Below are 18,330 nucleotides of genomic sequence, written 5' to 3'. Positions count from 1 at the left end.
GAGCAGCCAGCTGCTGCATTCAGGCGCTGTCGGAAAAATCATGTTGTCACTTGCATTACAATGGTTTCTCCTATGCACCCCTTTTTGTGACTTGTGTTGTTTTTGTTTTAAGTTTTCACTTTGTGGTCTCTTTTAATGAGGCTATTTTAGAGCTTTGTATTTTGTAAAGCACTTTGTGCCGTATTTGAAACGACCTGCAAAAAAAACGTTGTTAATATAGGATGTAGGCTACCTGTACATGATCTGTAACTTCTAAGGCAGAGGAATAAAGCATATAAATGTAAACCTCCTTCAATAAGATATGGGAAAATCCAATATATATTGTTTTATATCCATCTGTATACAGTGCAGTATAGTAAATTATAAAACAAGAAAGAACGGATTAACATAAGGCGCAAAAAAACAATAAAAAAAAGCTGTACAGAATAAGATACAATATCAGGTACAAACCATAGACTGTATAGGTACAAACATGTAATGCTTTAGAAAATATATTAGTGCAATAATTGAAAAACCAAAATAGGCTTTGGTTGATATAAAAAGGAATATATTGTGACAATGTAAACAGCTGTGCAATAAACAACAGTAAAAGTGCATTTAAGATATTATTGTTATTCTAAACTGATTCTTTAACCAACATAAATATTCCTTGGCCCAAGCCAGATGTGTTGGCCATTGTGATACATTAAACATTTATTTGTCTGCCATTACGCATACAGACTAGGTTCATTTCTATTTTTTGTGTATCTCTTTTTTATCAAAACCCAACAAAACGCTGTTCTCACCCAGTCGGAGTGGGTAGTATAATTTACGAGGAGAATCTGAAGGCAACATCAGGGTCCCACTCGCTCTCGCTCTCTCCGTAACATTACGTCACTGGCTTCTTCAGACTCTCCCAGCATCCTTGAAGGAGCCTGTCGGTTTCCATGGCGACTCCTCACCGTCAGGAGGGATCTACCGTCATCTTCTGGCTAAAAGACACATTTCACTTTTAAACAAGCCACTACAGCACTTAAAATCAATTAAAATTGGATTATTCATCAAGGCTCAGTTAATTCACACTGAGATCCAATTAAGCCGTAACATGCTTTGATTCATTTTTGTTCAATCATTTAACATTCATTTCATTTGATTGATTGTTTAATTGGAAGCAGTCTGTCTCTGCAAAAACAGCATGGGGAAATTAGATGTATTTAGAGCTGAAAACAATTAATTGATTGACAGAAAATAACAATTGCAAACTACATTTATAATTAAATCGTTTCAGTATTTTCTTTGATTAAAGATGCAATATATGGGCTTGTTCCAGCTCTTTCAGGGACCCTTTTTAAAGCATTGTGGAGCCTTTACTGCCACAGTGAACACATAAGAGATGTGGATGTTTCATTGTGCCCACACTGAGACCCTTTAACAACCAGCATTTATAGCCTACAAAGGGTTATCATCTTCAATAACAGGCCACATTACTAGTGTAATGGACAAAAATCATTGGCATGCAGTTCTGTATACATTTGTAGGAACCTCGGGCAGGGTTGTTGCTTTCTTTGCTTATTCAACTTTAAATAAGCACCCCTCCATTTTCTCATACTATTATTGTATTGCTACAAAAATGTTTCCTGCAAACAGCCATTCATCTTTACAGATATTAAGTCTATAAGTAATCTAATCGAACCCGACTTTACTGCAAACAGAAATTCAAGGCTCTAAACTAAATTGTAATTGTTGGGTTATTGCAACTAAAATGACTTTTGATAAAATATGCATGTATAAATCAACATGGCTTTTTTAAGCAGAACAAATAAAGTAATGCGTTTAAATGTTTCCTTAAATAAAACACGATTTTCTGATCTACTGCTAAACGATGAACCATCCAGATCTTTCAGGTCTTCTGGGATGTGTCTGCTTTCTGTCCCCAGAGTCAGAACCAAACATGGTGAAGCAACATTCAGTTATTATGCTCCAAATATCTTGAACAAACTACCTGTTTTATGGAGATCATTGATAGACATGCACCCCTGCGTACATTTAGAGTAAAGGGACGTGACAATCCTTGGTTTTCTGCTGAACTGTCCAGTCTCCTGCATGAAAGAAACAAGGCCTGGGCAAAGGCTAGGCAATCAGGCTCAGAGGTAGAATGGCTGCGTTTTAGGCAGCTAAGGAATAGCTTCACTTCACATGTCAAAAGTGCTAAGTCGAAGTACTATTTGTCAGTTACCACAGAAAACCTAAATAATCCTAGGAAATTTTGGAAAGCCATACAATCGATATCCACCGGTGAGATCCGTAATGAGCTACCTCCTTGCCTTACCACAGCATCTGGCTCTATATCGGACAGGGCCACCATGTTAAATTGCTTTAATAAGCATTTTGTGTCCTGCGGTTCTATGTTTGATTCTGTCACTAACTCTGCTGCTGTGAACACCCCAATCCGTGACTCTGAACAATGTGGTCTGGAAAACCCTTTCAGCTTTACTCCTTTTACTGTCAATGTTGTTCATGAAGCCTTATCTAAGTTAGATCCTAAGATACCGGCTGGCCCGGACAACGTAGAACTTTTCTTTTTAAAGATAGCTGCAGATTTTATTGCTCTTCCTCTTACTACTCTTTTTAACCTCTCCCTCAGCACAAATGCAATTCCAAAAGTATGGAAGTCAGCTTATGTCTTGCCTTTACTATTTTAAATAACTATAGGCCAATCTCTAAATTATCAGTTCTGGCGAAGGTGCTCGAATGCCTAGTGAGTGAACAAGTAAAGGAGTTTTTATGTACAAATGACATCCTGTCTAAACATCAGTCAGGCTTCAGAAAGCAACATAGCACCATCACTGCGACAACAATGAAAGTGGTGAATGACATTGCGAGTATTTTAGATAATAAGCAGAGTTGTGCAGCTCTATTTATTGACCTTTCCAAAGCGTTTGATACCGTCGATCATCGCATCTTAAAGCAGAGGCTACTCAGTATTGGCATATCCAGCCATGCAGTGGGGTGGTTTGTGAACTCTCTGAAAGGTCCCAATGTGTTCACTTTGATGGGCTCACTTCTGAGTGGTTGAACATTGCTAATGGTGTTCCCCAAGGTTCTGTTTTAGGTCCACTTTTATTCTCCATAATATATCAACAGTTTAGGTGAAAATGTGGATGAAGCTACTTTACATTTCTATACGGATGATACCGTGATGTATTGTGCAGGTCCCTCCATTAAGGAGACTGGTATTAAATTACAGGCTATTTTTAACAGCCTCTAGGTTTTGTAGTCAAGACCTGCTTTTTCAAAATACGACTATTGGCTAAGACCAAGTTGTTTTTATCTTTTAAAGACCTAGAAAGGGTTATTAACGCCTTTGTTACCACGAGACTGGATTACTGCAATGCTCTGTATATGGGTATGGACCAGGCCTCAATTAGACGTCTCCAGCTAGTTCAGAATACAGCTGCTCGTCTTCTCACTGGCCATAAAAAGCGTGACCATATCACCCCAATTCTGGCTTCATTGCACTGGCTTCCAGTTCGGTTCAGAATAGATTTCAAACTCCTTTTATTTGTTTTTAAAGCCCTAAATGGGCTGGCTCCTGCCTATATAGCCAAACTCCTCCATCGCTACACCCCAGGCAGAGCCTTAAGGTCGGCTGATCAGCTGCTGTTGATAGTGCCTAAGACCAGACTTAAAACCCGAGGGCACCGAGCTTTTGCAGCGGCTGGCCCTAGGCTCTGGAATACTTTGCCCCTCCATGTGAGGTCGGCCCAGACCCTGGGGGTTTTTAAATCAACACTTAAAACTCACTTTTTCTCTCTGGCTTTTGTTTAATTATCTATTTATTCATTTAGTTCTTTATTTTAATATTTATAACATAACATAGGATTTCATAAAGTATTTTTAAAATAGTTTATACATTATTCGAATATAGGAATAGTAGATAGGATTACTTAAAATATAGTACCTTACATTTCATATTTTTTCCCTTTTTAGACCCTTGCGGTTTATTCTTAAAAACCCTTACCCTCCCCCCATTTTCCCTCTTCTGGTCTATGGCCTTGTAAAGGGTAACGAGGTACAGAGTCGCTTAGATACGCGGAGGAGTGCATCTGACGAAGAGATAGGTTGTTGTGCTCCCTATCTCTGTTTCTTATCCTATATCTAATGGCGCATTTCCACTGCAGCGGGTAGCCCCGTTTAAGCGTCCTTAACCGTCCTCAAGCGGCCAGGCCAGTTTTTGGTGGCCTTTCCATATAGCCTAGTACCGGCTAGCGGGTACTTTTTCCCTCTTTTTCCGGCCCCATAAAATCGTGGTTCTATCAGACCAGGGCCAGGGCTGAACTAGTGACGTCAACACTCTCGACTGCTGATTGGTCAGAGAGAATCGTCACAAGATCGCGCGCGAGTTCATCCCTAGCGTCGCATATATATTTAGAAGCAAGCTTGCAGCATTTTTATAAACAGTATTTTGTAAACGGATGAGCTACAAAAATGGCTACGTCTAATAAGAAAAGCACACCGTGGTCGACCGAGGAGGTGACGACGTTCCTACATCTCATTGGGGATGATCAAAGCCAGCGGGAGCGCGACGGAACAACTCGAAATGTGAACAAAAACAAAGCCGATCGCCCCGCCTACACTGCGTTGCTACCCCAGGTCCTAAACTGTAATGGAAATGCGCCACGGCCTTGGCCGGCCAGCGAGGCAGCCCGAGGCCTGAGCGAGGACGCTTAGGGACGCTTAAACGGGGCTACCCCGTTGCAGTGGAAATGCGCCATAATAGAACTGCTCGGGTCTTGATAGATTGAGTGGGGAAGTTCATGAGATCTTTCTAGAGGGTTATCAAGAATAACTTTTATCCAATGACCTTTTCCCTCTCTGTCTGTGTATTCTCTTGTTCCGATTAACCCAGCCAAATCTTTTTTCTTGTTTTGTATCTATATCTACGCCGGGATCCGGAGTCGAGGCTGATCCTCTTGCTGTAGTCCTGTGTCTTGGATCCTCTATCCTGAGTTCTGGATTAAGTCGTGGACTTCGGGTCGTGGCTGAACCTGTCTCTGTGGTCCTGCCTTGGGTCTCGTCATGCTGCTTCCCTGATGGCTTCCACAGGATTGTAGCTGACATCCTCGTGGATTCATCTTCTTATTACAGACATGCATTTCCTAACATTCGGTCTATATGCTGTAAAATGTATTATCTCTTCGATGTACACACGGCATCTATTGCACGTCTGTCCGTCCTGGGAGAGGGATCCCTCCTCTGTTGCTCTCCCTGAGGTTTCTCCCATGGAACATGTTTTTCCCGTTAAACTGTGGGTTTTCTCTGGAAGTGTTTCCTTGTACGATGTGAGGGTCTAAGGATAGAGGGTGTCGTTTTTCTCATACTGATATTCTGAACAATCTGTGCTGTTGTATTTGCTGTAAAGTGCCTCTACAGGCTATTTTTATTATATGTACAGCACTTTGGCTCGACCAAAAATCGTTTATAAATTTGCTATATAAATAAAACTTGATTCAGACTCAGCTCGCTGAGCTTAAGCTTCTTTTAAATGTTGAGAAAACCAAGGTAATGCTTTTTTCAAAAGCAAAAAAGACTCCAGAGACTGCTTTGGATATTGTTACTATGCAAAGACAAGTAGAAGTGGTTACCTGTTATAAATACCTAGGTATCTGGCTTGAGGATTGTCTTACTTTTAAACTTCATGTCAATAACCTGCTTAAAAAGCTGAGGGTTAGACTAGGTTTCTTTTTCAGAAACAAGTCCTGTTTCTCACTTGAGGCCAGGAAAAGGCTAGTCACTGTGACCTTTTTACCTGTGCTGGACTATGGTGATTTGATCTATATGAATGCACCTGCCCATTGATGCCGCCTATCACAGCGCACTGAGATTTGTCACAAATTGTAAAGCACTTACACATCACTGTACCCTGTATGCCAAGGCAGGTTTGCCTTCACTAACTGTACGGAGGCTCAGTCATTGGTTCATGTTTATCTATAAAGCCATGTTGGGTAAACTACCAACTTATATATGCTCTTTGATCTCACAGAGAGTGGCAAGTAGCTATTGCCTGAGATCCCAGGATGTGTTTTTATTACATGTGCCAAGTGCTAGGACTGTGTTAGGTATAAGCTTGTATGTGTGCTGCTCCTCTAGCTTGGAACACTATGCAAACAAAATTGAAACTGAGCATTTTGGTTCCCTTGCATCATTTTAAAGCTCGGATAGATGAAATGTTATTAGATATCTGTCATTGTGAATAGGTTGCTAATGTATACCCCTGTAATTATGTTGTATTGATGTCCTTTTTGTTTTCTGTTGTTTTTATGTGTAACCAATGTGCTGCAGGTCTCCCTTGAAAAAGAGATTGTTGATCTCAATGGGATTTTCACCTGGTTAAATAAAGGCTACAAACAAACAGAAACCTGCAGGTCCGCTGCAACTCTCACTACTTTTAAATCCAGGCTGAAGACTTTTTTGCCGCTGCTTTTAATTGATATATTCATATCTTAAACTGCACTGTAACTTTTATTCATGTACCTGTGTTATTCGTGTTTTATTATCTTTGCTTTTAAATTAGTGTTTTGCCATTTTATTATATGTTTCTGCTGCACTGTTTCTTAATGCTCTTAATGTCTTTCATTTTTGTTAAACACTTTGAATTGCCTTGTGTTGAAAGGTGGTATAAATAAACTTGCATTGCCTTGCCTTAATCTTCCACAGCCGTCACGTGTTGACAGAGAGCACAGAACCTGATTTAGCAATCACAGGTCAAGTAAAGTATGAGCCTAATAGCTGTATTGTTTATGATGCTGTTGGTGTGACATTTAATTACTTTTTTCACATCTGCCATTTGGTCAACGGGGGCCTAAACCAATGTTGCACAGGTCCCTCTTGGTAAAGGGGAGACAACAGGTGGATAGTGTAACGTTTTTGACATGAACTTGTTGATTTTTAGAATAATGTTATTTAAATTAGAACATTTGGCCTTTTTTTATTAAATAAAAGTTAATTTGTATTCATTTTCAAGATAAGAAATCTGAAAAATTGATAACGCCGGTTTTAAATTGTTGATATAATCGAGGGTCAAAGGTTTTTACAGAGGGGAATTTGGATATATTTTTGTATCCCTCCAGAAATCTGAAAATACTGTCAACAGCGATACAATAAATACAACTAAATGTTAAATGAATTTAGCTTTTGGTGATGAATACTCAAACCCCTCTTAAACGTATTCTAAAATAACTATGTTTTGGAAGACGCAACAGGTAGGCCTAAATAGGGTTAACACCATAGATATAAACACACGTTAAAGTTAACACACGTGAACTAGATGCCCCTATCACTAGGACACTTTATTATTGCTATAATTCTTTGCGTTATATATTTTCAGTTTTTTTGGGAAATAGATTATATTACATTGCAATTCATTTAGCTAACGCTTTTATCCAAAGCAATTTACAATATTTAAACAAGGCATTGATTCTACACACTGCAGATTAGAGCTACCTTCGTGTACAGTGTTTCCTCTTCCGCTCTGCCACAGGCGGAAGTGCGTGGTCTGACGTCAGCGCGATGCTCCTCTAGGGCTCTGGGGCGGGCCAAATGCTTCTGGTCACCAAGACTTTCCACATCTGTAGTAAAGTTGACCAAGAGCCTACTGCTTACTATCAGGAGGGAAAATAAAAATAAGAGCTTCGCACATTGTGTACTATTCCACTTTTGGTGTTTTTTTTAATGGTTACATTAGCGCGGAAACGTATGGAGTTCTGTTAAAATCCACATTAAGGACCCGGATTTATATTTTGGAAACACTCAACTGGTATCGACAAAACATTAACGTTGCTGTGAAGATGGGACGTTTCCTGCTCTGAGCAAGGCTTATTTCATGAATTTGGGGTACGTTTGAACATAGCGTAATTTCTGCTTGATAATGCAAACGTGTGTACCTTGTCCCAAGACGTTTTATGTATCCAACGCTTTAGTTTAAGGTAAGCTAGGTTAAGTTGCCGCTTCCTCCTTATAAACTGCTTAACTCGATAGACATGTCAGCGAATGTTGCGGTTGTGTGTTTTAAAACAAAGCACTGAATGGATGAAGCTCTGGGTATACCGGTTTTACAACGTTTTGTTAACTATAAGGATATCAAGACGGCGGGCGTTCGCCGGCTACATGACACAAACATTATCTTATGTTGGGGAAGTCTTACGCTTTTTAAACAAGTAACCCTGTAAATGCATATTCACTTATAGTAATGATTCAGACTTTAGCCCTGTAGGTATCATAGTTTAAAGCGAGCCGCCGCTGATACCGCACAGACGTTCCGCGCCAAGGATTTCAAAAAACAGTTTACCTGCGCGGGACAGTCATCCACTTCCTCTACGCTGCCATTGGCTGCTTTCAGCAAAAAGGGCGGCCCCTCTGCGTCCGTTTGGCCCCGCGATTCGATGGAATGCACGTCAGTTACCGCCAATATAAATCTGGTGTTTTGATTAGATTTAAACACATTTTTATGTATTCTTACTAGGTGATGAATTGAAAAAAATCGAATGAAATCACCGGTTCATAGTTTCACTCTCTTTTCTCCCGCTGCTTTAACAATGTTGGTCCTCGACAAATATATTTCAGTGAAAAAGCGGTAAGGATGTCGTTCTGATAATATGTAAACACTTAAATAGCAGTATTGTTGAAGTGAATGTGGAACGCATTAATGTTAGTTGGCTAAATTAATCAGTTAATACGGCTGAAAACCATTATGATTTTGTACCTATGTCTCTATATCCAAAACGTGTTAAGAGCACATTTTTCAATCATTGTTTTATACTATCACTTGACGATTGCATCTTTTTATTAATGCCTAGTTTACTTTAGCTAATATAATACTTATTCAATTCTTATGTTAAGGTGGAAAATGTCAAGTATGGCGCTTGAATCTCAATCCCTGACCCAGAAAGCTCATTCTAAGGTCAGTGAGTACATAGGAATCTGAATGTGTCTCGGATATCATTTTGGTTTTTTTACGATATCAATAGGCAATGGATGGATTTGTATCTTAATCATTGTCTTTTGATTTCTCTTTTTGCTGACTAGGATGAAGGCTTTGTAGCCCCAAAGGTTACAATAAATACTCCAAAGAAATCATTTGGTCAGTGTGCCGTCTCCGTGGAGAACCAGCTGACCATGGGTCCCCTCACTACACCTAAAAAGGGAATGGAAGTACGTTCTGTTGACCCCTGGACGCCCACCTCCAACCTGAAAATGCTCATCAATGCTGCTAGTCCTGAAATCAGGAACCGAGAGAAGGAGCTGTGCATTGACAACGATGGACGGGAAGGTCTTGATCCTTCACAGGTACAATAAATCTCCTCACATTACCACACAACTCTTCCTGATGACTCAAGGCGTTACAAAAATCTCTTGTATTATTTTTTGTCTTCCCGTAGGAATCGGAAAACGGAGACTGGAAAATGATCAGCAGGAAAGAGAAGAGCCTGGGTTTGCTCTGTCACAAATTTCTCGCCCGATACCCGGATCACCCCAACCCTGCCCTCAACAACGACATCTGCCTGGACGATGTGGCTACTGAGCTCAGTACGTGTTCTCTTGCAAATATTTGATGTAGAGGATTATGTATTAATATCAAAATAAATGCTTTATGAGCGCAACAGCTTATCATTGCTTTCAATAACTCTTTGTAGTAGATGTGGCAATTAGGTTTCAATGTAGTTAAATTTAATTTATTTAAAGATCATAATAATACTGTTATGGCTGTGACATAGATGCCATGATATCTGAATTCACGAGTTATTACAATGCTAACATTAATTACAATTTCCACATTGACTGTAATTGTGATGTCTGGTATATTCTGATTTACAGAAGCATTGAAGTTTGTCGCAATTGGACACAGTGTACACATAGTTGTAGTGGGTTTGAAATTGTGTTTTCCCCCCCATTTAAAGTAATAATTTCTGCAGTTTCTTAAACTTTTTGTGATACCTAATCAGTTTTTAAACTTGAAACACATTATTTTCTCTCTCCCCAGGTGTAGAACGGCGGCGCATCTACGACATCATGAACGTGCTGGAGAGTCTGCACATGGTGAGCCGCTCGGCCAAGAACCGCTACACGTGGCACGGCCGGACCAAACTGGCCCAGACTCTGGCCGTTTTGAAGCAGGTGGGCGAGGAGCAAAGGTACGGCCAGCAGATGCTGCACATCCGGCAGCGTCTCCGGGACAAGGAGTTTGACTTTGACGGGGAGGAGAAAGAGAACGAGGAGGTGGTGCAGCTTGAGAGCGGGGAGCAGGGACAGAAGGAGCTCTTCTTTGTGGAGCTTCCAGGAGTAGAGTTCAAAGCAGGTGAGAAGCAATCCTTGAAAAGCCCTTCAATTGAACAAAAAAGCTGGAGTTCTGTAAAATATTCGACTTTTCTTGGGTATGTGACACAGTAATCTGATTTAAATCCCCTTTTTGTATGTCCTGTCCAGCCTCTGTGAACAGTAGGAAGGATAAATCTCTGAGGGTGATGAGCCAGAAGTTTGTCATGCTCTTCCTGGTGTCTAATCCTCGTGTGGTCAGTTTGGACGTGGCCGCCAAGATCCTGATCGGAGAGGACCAGTGCGTGGATCAAGACAAGAACAAGTTCAAGAGTGAGTATAACACCCGTATCTCAGTTATAGGCAGGGTTGGTAAAACTGATATTTCAGCAAGTTTGTCAACTCACCGTCTTCCTAATGTGTAATAGAGACCTTCTTGCATCGTAAATCGATAGAAATCTTTTAGAGAGTTGTAAACTTTTTTTTTTTTAAATGTTTTTTTTTCCATTAATTCTACCGTGTTGTGTAATGTTTTTATACTGTTCATGCTCACAGCTTGTAGCACTTCGGGATTTGCAGTCAAATATGAAGTGCTTTAGAAATGAAACAGCTACTCCATGCTGTTCATATTTCAAAATCTTAGAATGTATGTGCAATTGTAAAACTTTGAATGCAGTGAGAAGGAATAGACATTGGACCGTTTTAGATGCGGGTTTCTTTGTATTTCTGCAACAGTATGTTCTGTGTCTCTGTATGTGTAGTATATAAATTGTTCTGTTTGTTTCATGTGTTTGCAGCCAAAGTACGTCGGCTGTACGACATAGCTAATGTGCTGCGGAGCCTGAAGCTCATTGAGAAAGTCCATGTGACCGAAGAGAGGGGGAGGAAGCCCGCCTTTGAATGGGTCGGCCCCGAAGAATTCCCACAAGTTGAAGGTATCATCGGACCTCTTTTCCCTTTTTATTCTTTATATTTTGGTCCTTAATTAAAAGGAAATAAGGCTTAGACTCCTGTGAAATATATTTTGTTGAATAATGATTGCCAGTGCAGCTGATGGTAAGTTAAATTAGTATCTCAGATCTTCACGGACTAAACAGTAAACTCTTGTTTCAGATTTGGAGAGCTCCGCATCCGAATGCGCAACCAAGAAAAAAAGTGTACTGGAGCCCCGTGCTCTAGAAAACTGTGCCAAAAACCTGTTCTCATCTCCCGGAGCCAAGCGCGGCTTCACCCGACACCCCTCACTCATAAAGCTGGCCAAGAGCATTCAGGACGACCGCAGAAAGATCAACTCCGCCCCAAACAGTCCTTTCAAAGGCGCCTTCAGTGAGTGCAGAAAATGTTCCTTCAGACCAGGCTACTATTGTTACATATCTTTGTGAGTGGTGTGATGACGGTCTTTTCCTCTTCTGTCCTCAGGTGATTCATCAAACACTGAACTCCCAAACAAAATGGCCCAACTTGCTGCTATTTGTCAGATTGAGCTCAACCAGGAGTCATCGTAAGTTTGGTTCCATTTAGACTAAACTGTTTAAGAGGTAGTTGAAATTGCTCTATCAGAGTGTTGTTGTTAAAGTTTATAAAAGACCACTGTGAAGGCGCATAAAAGAAAAAGTTGTAACCCATTCAGACAAACTTTGATTCCAACATGTGATTGAATGCACCATGGACACCGCCTGGCTTTATTGTTGAGGCATCTCTATTTACATGACTTCCTGCTGCCTATGATTCATTTGAACAACTATTAGGTCATTATCAATGAATGTATAAAGCAGTGGCTAATTTAAAAGTTACCCTACAGCCTTTAATTTGTATCATTTTAAATGAGTTAAGTGTTAAATGAGAGTCCTGCTTGTGTTCCAGGACTGGAGCTGATGATCCAAAGCCTTTTGCTGCAGAGGCAGACCCTGCTGCTGTGAGGCTGGACCCCTTCTCTGTTTCAATGGAGCCGCCTCAGGCACCGTTTCAAACTCCAACCCAAGAGACTACATTCAACACTACCGTCCACCTCACCCCCCACACGCCTCTGACAGCCCTGCCCACAGGCTCCCTCGCCTACATCCAAGCACAGTGTTCCCCCCTCATCCCCGTCCTGTTGCCCCAGCAGCGGGGGGGCATGCCATACGCTGTGTACCTGCACTCTTCGTCCCCGAGGCCCAACCCTCTGGTCCGGCCGCAGCCCACCAGCCTGGCCGTGCGCTCCATGACCTTTGAGGATAAAACAGGGCAGAGTCCGACGGGCCAGGGCACCGCTAAGAGTCTGCCGGCCTTCAGGGCGTCAGACGTCAGCCCCTTAGTGCTCAAACGGCTGCGCTCAGATTCAGCCTCAGACGGCAGTCCATCCAAAGCCAAGAGGACAGACCCCAACTTTAAGGTAAATACCAATTCAATCCATCGAAACGGTGCATTTGTACAACACTCTGATGTTGAGGAAAATGGCAAGACTTCAGCTAAATCTCTCTGATAAGCCTCTCTGTTTCCCTCCTTTAGGACACGTCTCCAAAGCTGTGTGAGATCCTGCAGGCCCGGCTAAAGGCCCGGCGCAGCACTCAACCTTTAAACCGGCCCTCGCCACGCGCCCTCCACCTTGACCCGGAGTTTGTAAACACCCCCGGTGTTGCTGTAGCCAATCAGACACTAGAACAAAGCTTGGAGACCTTCCTGGACAAAGAGGACAGGACAGCATACTCAGACAGCGAGGCGGGCTTAACACCAGTCAGGGTCGTACCCTTAACGCCGGGACAGCTCCATACAGAGGTAAAATACACAGAGAGACTGAGATGTGTTGCTTTTGTCCATTCAACTGCACAAAGTTTGACTTTTTTGTTCTGCTTGTCAAGACTTTAATACCGGCCGGATACCTGATCCCAATCTCCCAGCAGTCCCTCATCAGCTACAGGGAAGCCCAAGATGCAGGGAGAGAAAGCAACAAGGCCTTAACTCCCGCTTACATCTACCAAACACCCACTGCAGGTAAACACGTCATGAAAGGTGGATTTTAGACTACTCTTGATATGAGTCCATTTTTTCGTTCAACCAATCGTCCAAATGCGTAAGAAATAAAAGATCTTACAGAATTTAATCAGCGTCAACCGGAGATTGTTAAATCACAATTAATTCATCCAAATAGTGAATGTTCTATATTTACACTTATCTTCCTAGCATAGACCATGCTTCTTCCCTACTTTTAGAGCTTTCTTTTGTTGTGAAATTCATCTAAGATTAGGGATGTCCCGATCACCTTTTTTTGCTCCTGATCCGATTCCGATCATTTGATTTTGACAATCTGCCGATACCGATTTTTCCCGATCCGATCTTTATGCAATGCATTGAGAAAAAAAAGGTAACAGATAACGGCTGGTCATCCAACGCGATGAATTCAGCTATCTTGGCTGTTATTTGTTTGGCCTTTTCACTGTTCTATGGCAGTTTCTCTTTCCTTTTAAAAGTCTCCGCCTTGCAAACATTGCATCTGGCTGTTACACTGCCTTCACTTTCAATATTATAATATTATATCCCGAGTCACCAGCTGAACGTAGCCTCTCGTTAGCTTACTGCTACTATTAGACACTGCGCCCACTCTGTTGCCAGATTTGAGAGAAATAAGCAACCAGGTCTGAAAACAAGCCCACAAGAAGCAACACATACATGATGTTGTGTAATTTTAAACCAAAACTAAGGCCTCAGGATGACTTTAAGACGTGAACATGGTCATTTTTGTTTTGTAACATTAAATTAAAAAAAATTCCGATCCCCGATTTTTTCAAAATCACGTGATCGGATCGGGACATCTCTATCTAAGATTCTTTATTGTATTGCTCAAATTGAACCTGCTAATAACTAGATTAAATGAAGGGTCTATATACATTTTTCACACTTGTTTTTGTCCACAGGCTCCAGACAGGCCCTAGCCCAGGAGACGACCCCCACCAGCCTCCGTCTTCACAAACCAGCCGCCGCCTCGCCCCTCACCACCCAGCAGGCGCACCGCCTCCACAGCCCCAGCCCCGCCATCCTCAACTTCACCCTGCAGAACCTGGGCCTGATCTCAGGTTCCAGCCCGGGAAGCCTCTTTGCGGCCCCCCAGACCCCGGAGGGTGTCAGCAGCATGGCCAGCCCTCTGGCCTTGCAGCAGAGAGGCATGGTGTTCATCAAACCTGTGTCCCCTGTGCCGGTGCAGCAGTCTCTGTCAGGGCAGCCCATGACCCTGTTCAGCCTACAACAGGTAACAACTCATGCTTGTGTTTGGATAACATCTGGAGTATAACAATATTCCATCACATACTTCTTTTAAACATAACAAATGTGGCCTTATATCGCAAAGCATTCAGAATATGTCATTCGAATGGGGTTTTTACCCCAGTCTGCGACACACGAGACAACCATTTTGACACTAGGGACAATCTCTAAAAATCTGTCTCTCCCAACTGAACAAACTTTACGAAAGGGAATCAACTTTGTATTATCTTCTCAAGGTGAAGATAGGAAGTTCTGAACATGTTACTTTACAGATCACACATTTTGAAATACTTGGCAAATAGCTGTTGGGAGGTAAATATGTTGCCGTTTGCCCTTGAAACAACATAAAATCCCATCTGCTGGTGTTGTTTAAGGTTCAGTTTGCACATACCACAACAACAAAGGCGTGGGAGCCAGTGTAGCAATGGGGATAGTCTTGGTCTTCAGACTTCATTGCAGACGTTTATTTAGGAGAAGTTAGTTCCTATGAAAACTGATTGCATTGGAGCAGGGACATTTTCTCTTGAACTCACCCTTTAACCTCTTAAGCCCTGAGCCTGTTTTTCAGGTTTCAGGCTCGAAAATGCCACTAACACAACAAATGATATATCTTCACTTCTAAAAGGGGTAAATTAATAATAATTTGGTGCAGAGCCTTCAGCATATTCCAACATCTCTGCAGCCAGCTGCTCCCTGAAAGTCTTCTGTGTGTGTGGCTTTGTCCTGCTCCTCATCTTGAACAGCTCCTTGTGGAGAAGGAAGCTGTTCACCACGGCAATGTCCATAAAATGGAGAAAAAAAAGAGTCTTGTACCATTTCATTGTTTTGTGGAGAACGCTGTAGTACCCGATCAAAGCGTCAGACACATCCACGCCACCCATGCTTCGGTTGTAATCCAACACAGCGTCAGGAATGGCAACAGTCTTAGTCTGCCAAACAGCAGCCTGTTTCACTTTCCTCCTGACAGTCTTTCCACTGAAGGCTGCCTGCACTGTGGAGCACATGGTCACTTCACGGCTGTCCATCCACTTTATGAACAGGAGTTTGCCTTCCCTTATCCACCGCAGATCTCCCCTTTCAGCCTTTTTCTGGCTGGCGTGAAATTCAGTGGCTCTGGTGTTTGGTCATTCTCCTCTCTATTGTGCCACCCGAGTTCTTCTTCTGTCGTTCTGGAAGAGGAAGAACCTCGGCCACGCTTCCTGGGTTTTACACATTTATCTGATGCTTTTCCTGGCTGAGGAGTGGGAGCCCCACCTCGGCCACACTTCCTGGGTTTTACAGATGTGTCTGACGCTGCAGAAAGCAGACGATGGTAGCTTTGGAAGTGAGTGCTTTTTGGATGCAGGCTGAGTGGCCAATACTGGTGCAGATCTCTTTCTAGTGAAAGGTGAGGCAGAAGTTGAGGAATGTGAGGGTGAGGCAGGTGTGGGCTGGGTGAAAGTAGACAATGGTTGGGGTCCAGAAGCCATTTCATCCTCATCTCCATCACTATGAAAACAAATGTGGAATAACAAAGAAATTAGATGAATTCCTATAATTCCTGTTTCCTTGGCAGTAAACATGGCATTTTGAGTCTGTGAATGCAATACATTTAGTGACTATAGACGAACACTGGCCTATACTTTTAGTAAATGTAACGGACAATAAACACTATTTGGTATTTTTGTAAATAATCCCTCTAATTCCTGCCAAACATGCCATTTTGCGTGTGAATTTACATTACATTGCATTTCATTTAGCAGACGCTTTTATTTACTATATGAATAATCGTACACCAAATAAATAAGTAATAGATAAAAACAGAGAGATTTCATACCTTTGCCGTGGTGGAATTTCGTCATCAGTCACAACGGTCCGGGTCCCGTTCTGGCTGCAGGAGATCCTCGTCGTCTGACTCAGAATCAACAGGTAACATATCTGATTCGCTGTCAACATTAGTCACAATTTCCATTGCCTGTAAAGTAGTAAGCATCTCTTTCCTGTGAGCCGTTATTTGACAAAAGTCAAAGTACAGAAAAAGTCCTAAACGCAAATATTGTAATCTGCTCTGGTATCTGCTGTCCGCTCTGTGCTCCGTGCGCTCTGGGTCCTGCTGCAATTCCTGCTTCGTTACGTTGTAAACAATAAATGAAGTCGGCTGCGTAATGTTGTTACGCTGGCTGGCATTCTTTATACTTTACGCAGGACCATATCTCTGGAACCCATTGGTCGATTCGTGTGATTTACACCTTTTTCTTAACCATCAGAACCAATAGAATCGATGGGCAGTTCCCAAATCTACGTAAACATTACCATAGCGGACGTAATAGAGAAGCAAACGAAGCATATCTGAAAGTGCAAGCCTGGACGGCAATACTTTATACCGAGTATATTGCCATAAATATGATGATTGATTATCAGTAAAAATGTCTACGTGACTCAAAGACATTGGATTAACCTTGAGATGCGTTTTTATTCTGTTGAACACAACTTTTGATCACAAATCAAAAAAGGTAAGACGTAATTATTGTAATATTTTTGGAACCGGATGTTGTTTACTTTCTCTTTTCTGGCTGATAGCTCCAGGAATTCGAGGTCTTACAGTGATGATTACATGTGTGGAATCTGTGGAGTCTCAGCTTTAAATCGTATATCTTGTTTGTGCAGTTAAGATAGTAATAAGGGCATTTATACCGTGTGTTGTGTGTAAAAAAGCGTTAGCATTAGTTAGCATTGTTTCGCTCAATGCTAATTCAAAGGCTTGGTATTACTCTTGTGTTTTTTTTAGCTAACAATTGTTCTTATTGTCAGTTAGCGGAGTTTCTTACCTTTAAAAGGGTATGAAACATTAATAGTTTCATAAATGTTAAGGAGCCCTGAGACATAGTCTCGAAAAAAAACTGTGGGAGGGGTCCACTGGGGGGACCTTCGGGCTTAAGAGGTTAAGATGAAACCCTCACCCATCACTATCTGTCCCGCAGCCCCTGATGACCACCCCCAAAGGGACGGCTCTCCCCCAGCACAGCTTCTTCCACACGCCGGTCCACCTCTCCCCTCTGGCTGCCATGGTAACCCCAGGTGGACAACTGGCCCCCAACACAGTTTACATCCCTCAGAGGAAGCTGGACGTCGCCACTGAGGAGTCCTGAGAGCCCCGACAGAAACCCTCTGATGAGTGTGTACTTTGAGTGTGTGTATGGGTGGTGTTTGTGTTGGGTGACCTTTTATCTTCTGTCTGGTTAGCATTTCACAGTATTCATTACCTCCCAACGTTTCACAGCAGCCTTACTGTCTTCACTTTGAAACAAAGTTACCAGAAACTCATGAACATTATTGTTATTCTGGTAAAAACTGTTTTGCCCCAACTTTATTCTGCATAACTTCATAGATATTGAATTTTCTTGTTTTTTTTTTTTTTGTTTGTTTATTTTAGTAATTTCTCCTAAAGTTGGTGATGTGAACACCAATTCCTTTTCATCAAATTACCAAGAGTAGTAAACAAAAAATCAATGCTGTAAAGGGCAACACACTTAAGTCAGATGGACGTTTGACTGAAAGACAAGTATGATTGGGAACCATTGTTTTATGATCATTTAGTCTCTAAGTGAAACCTTATGCAAAGACGTTTGCACATATGTACATGTTACCCCTGGTAAGAATATGAGAATATTTGTGATTGTAAGACTAATCAGACTTTTTCAAAAGTTTAATTTATAAGGAAATTACCTTCTGTATCTGTTGTCTTGTTAAATGTAAAATGTTAATTGAATTTTAATACATTTTTCTATGAACATCATGTGAAGTTGGTCTCCGTTGTCGTCT

At 41.8% G+C, this 18,330-nt stretch overlaps 1 protein-coding gene across 3 annotated transcripts; it reads left to right on the top strand.

Annotated features, from left to right (window-relative positions):
- Positions 1 to 7,558: 7,558 nt before the first annotated feature.
- On the top strand, positions 7,559 to 18,304 carry e2f8 (E2F transcription factor 8). Of its 3 annotated transcripts, none has more exons than XM_034220971.1 (14): positions 7,559 to 7,872; positions 8,878 to 8,938; positions 9,064 to 9,324; positions 9,417 to 9,564; positions 10,019 to 10,333; positions 10,462 to 10,623; positions 11,088 to 11,225; positions 11,404 to 11,616; positions 11,710 to 11,791; positions 12,154 to 12,664; positions 12,781 to 13,047; positions 13,131 to 13,263; positions 14,184 to 14,515; positions 17,490 to 18,304. In XM_034220971.1, the coding sequence occupies exons 1-14, from the start codon at positions 7,862 to 7,864 to the stop codon at positions 17,655 to 17,657; spliced, it is 2,802 nt and encodes a 933-aa protein (XP_034076862.1). In that variant the 5' UTR covers positions 7,559 to 7,861; the 3' UTR covers positions 17,658 to 18,304. The 3 variants fall into 3 exon arrangements, with proteins under 3 accessions (XP_034076862.1, XP_034076863.1, XP_034076861.1); XM_034220970.1 differs by lacking the exon at positions 7,559 to 7,872 and adding an exon at positions 7,978 to 8,611; XM_034220972.1 differs by lacking the exon at positions 8,878 to 8,938.
- The last annotated feature ends 26 nt before the right edge of the window (positions 18,305 to 18,330 follow it).

The sequence above is a fragment of the Gymnodraco acuticeps genome, unplaced genomic scaffold (assembly GCF_902827175.1).
Source record: "Gymnodraco acuticeps unplaced genomic scaffold, fGymAcu1.1, whole genome shotgun sequence".
Taxonomy (NCBI): Eukaryota; Metazoa; Chordata; class Actinopteri; order Perciformes; family Bathydraconidae; genus Gymnodraco; species Gymnodraco acuticeps.
The sequence above is the reverse complement of the archived record's forward strand: the minus strand, read 5'-3'. Positions and strand labels throughout refer to the sequence as shown.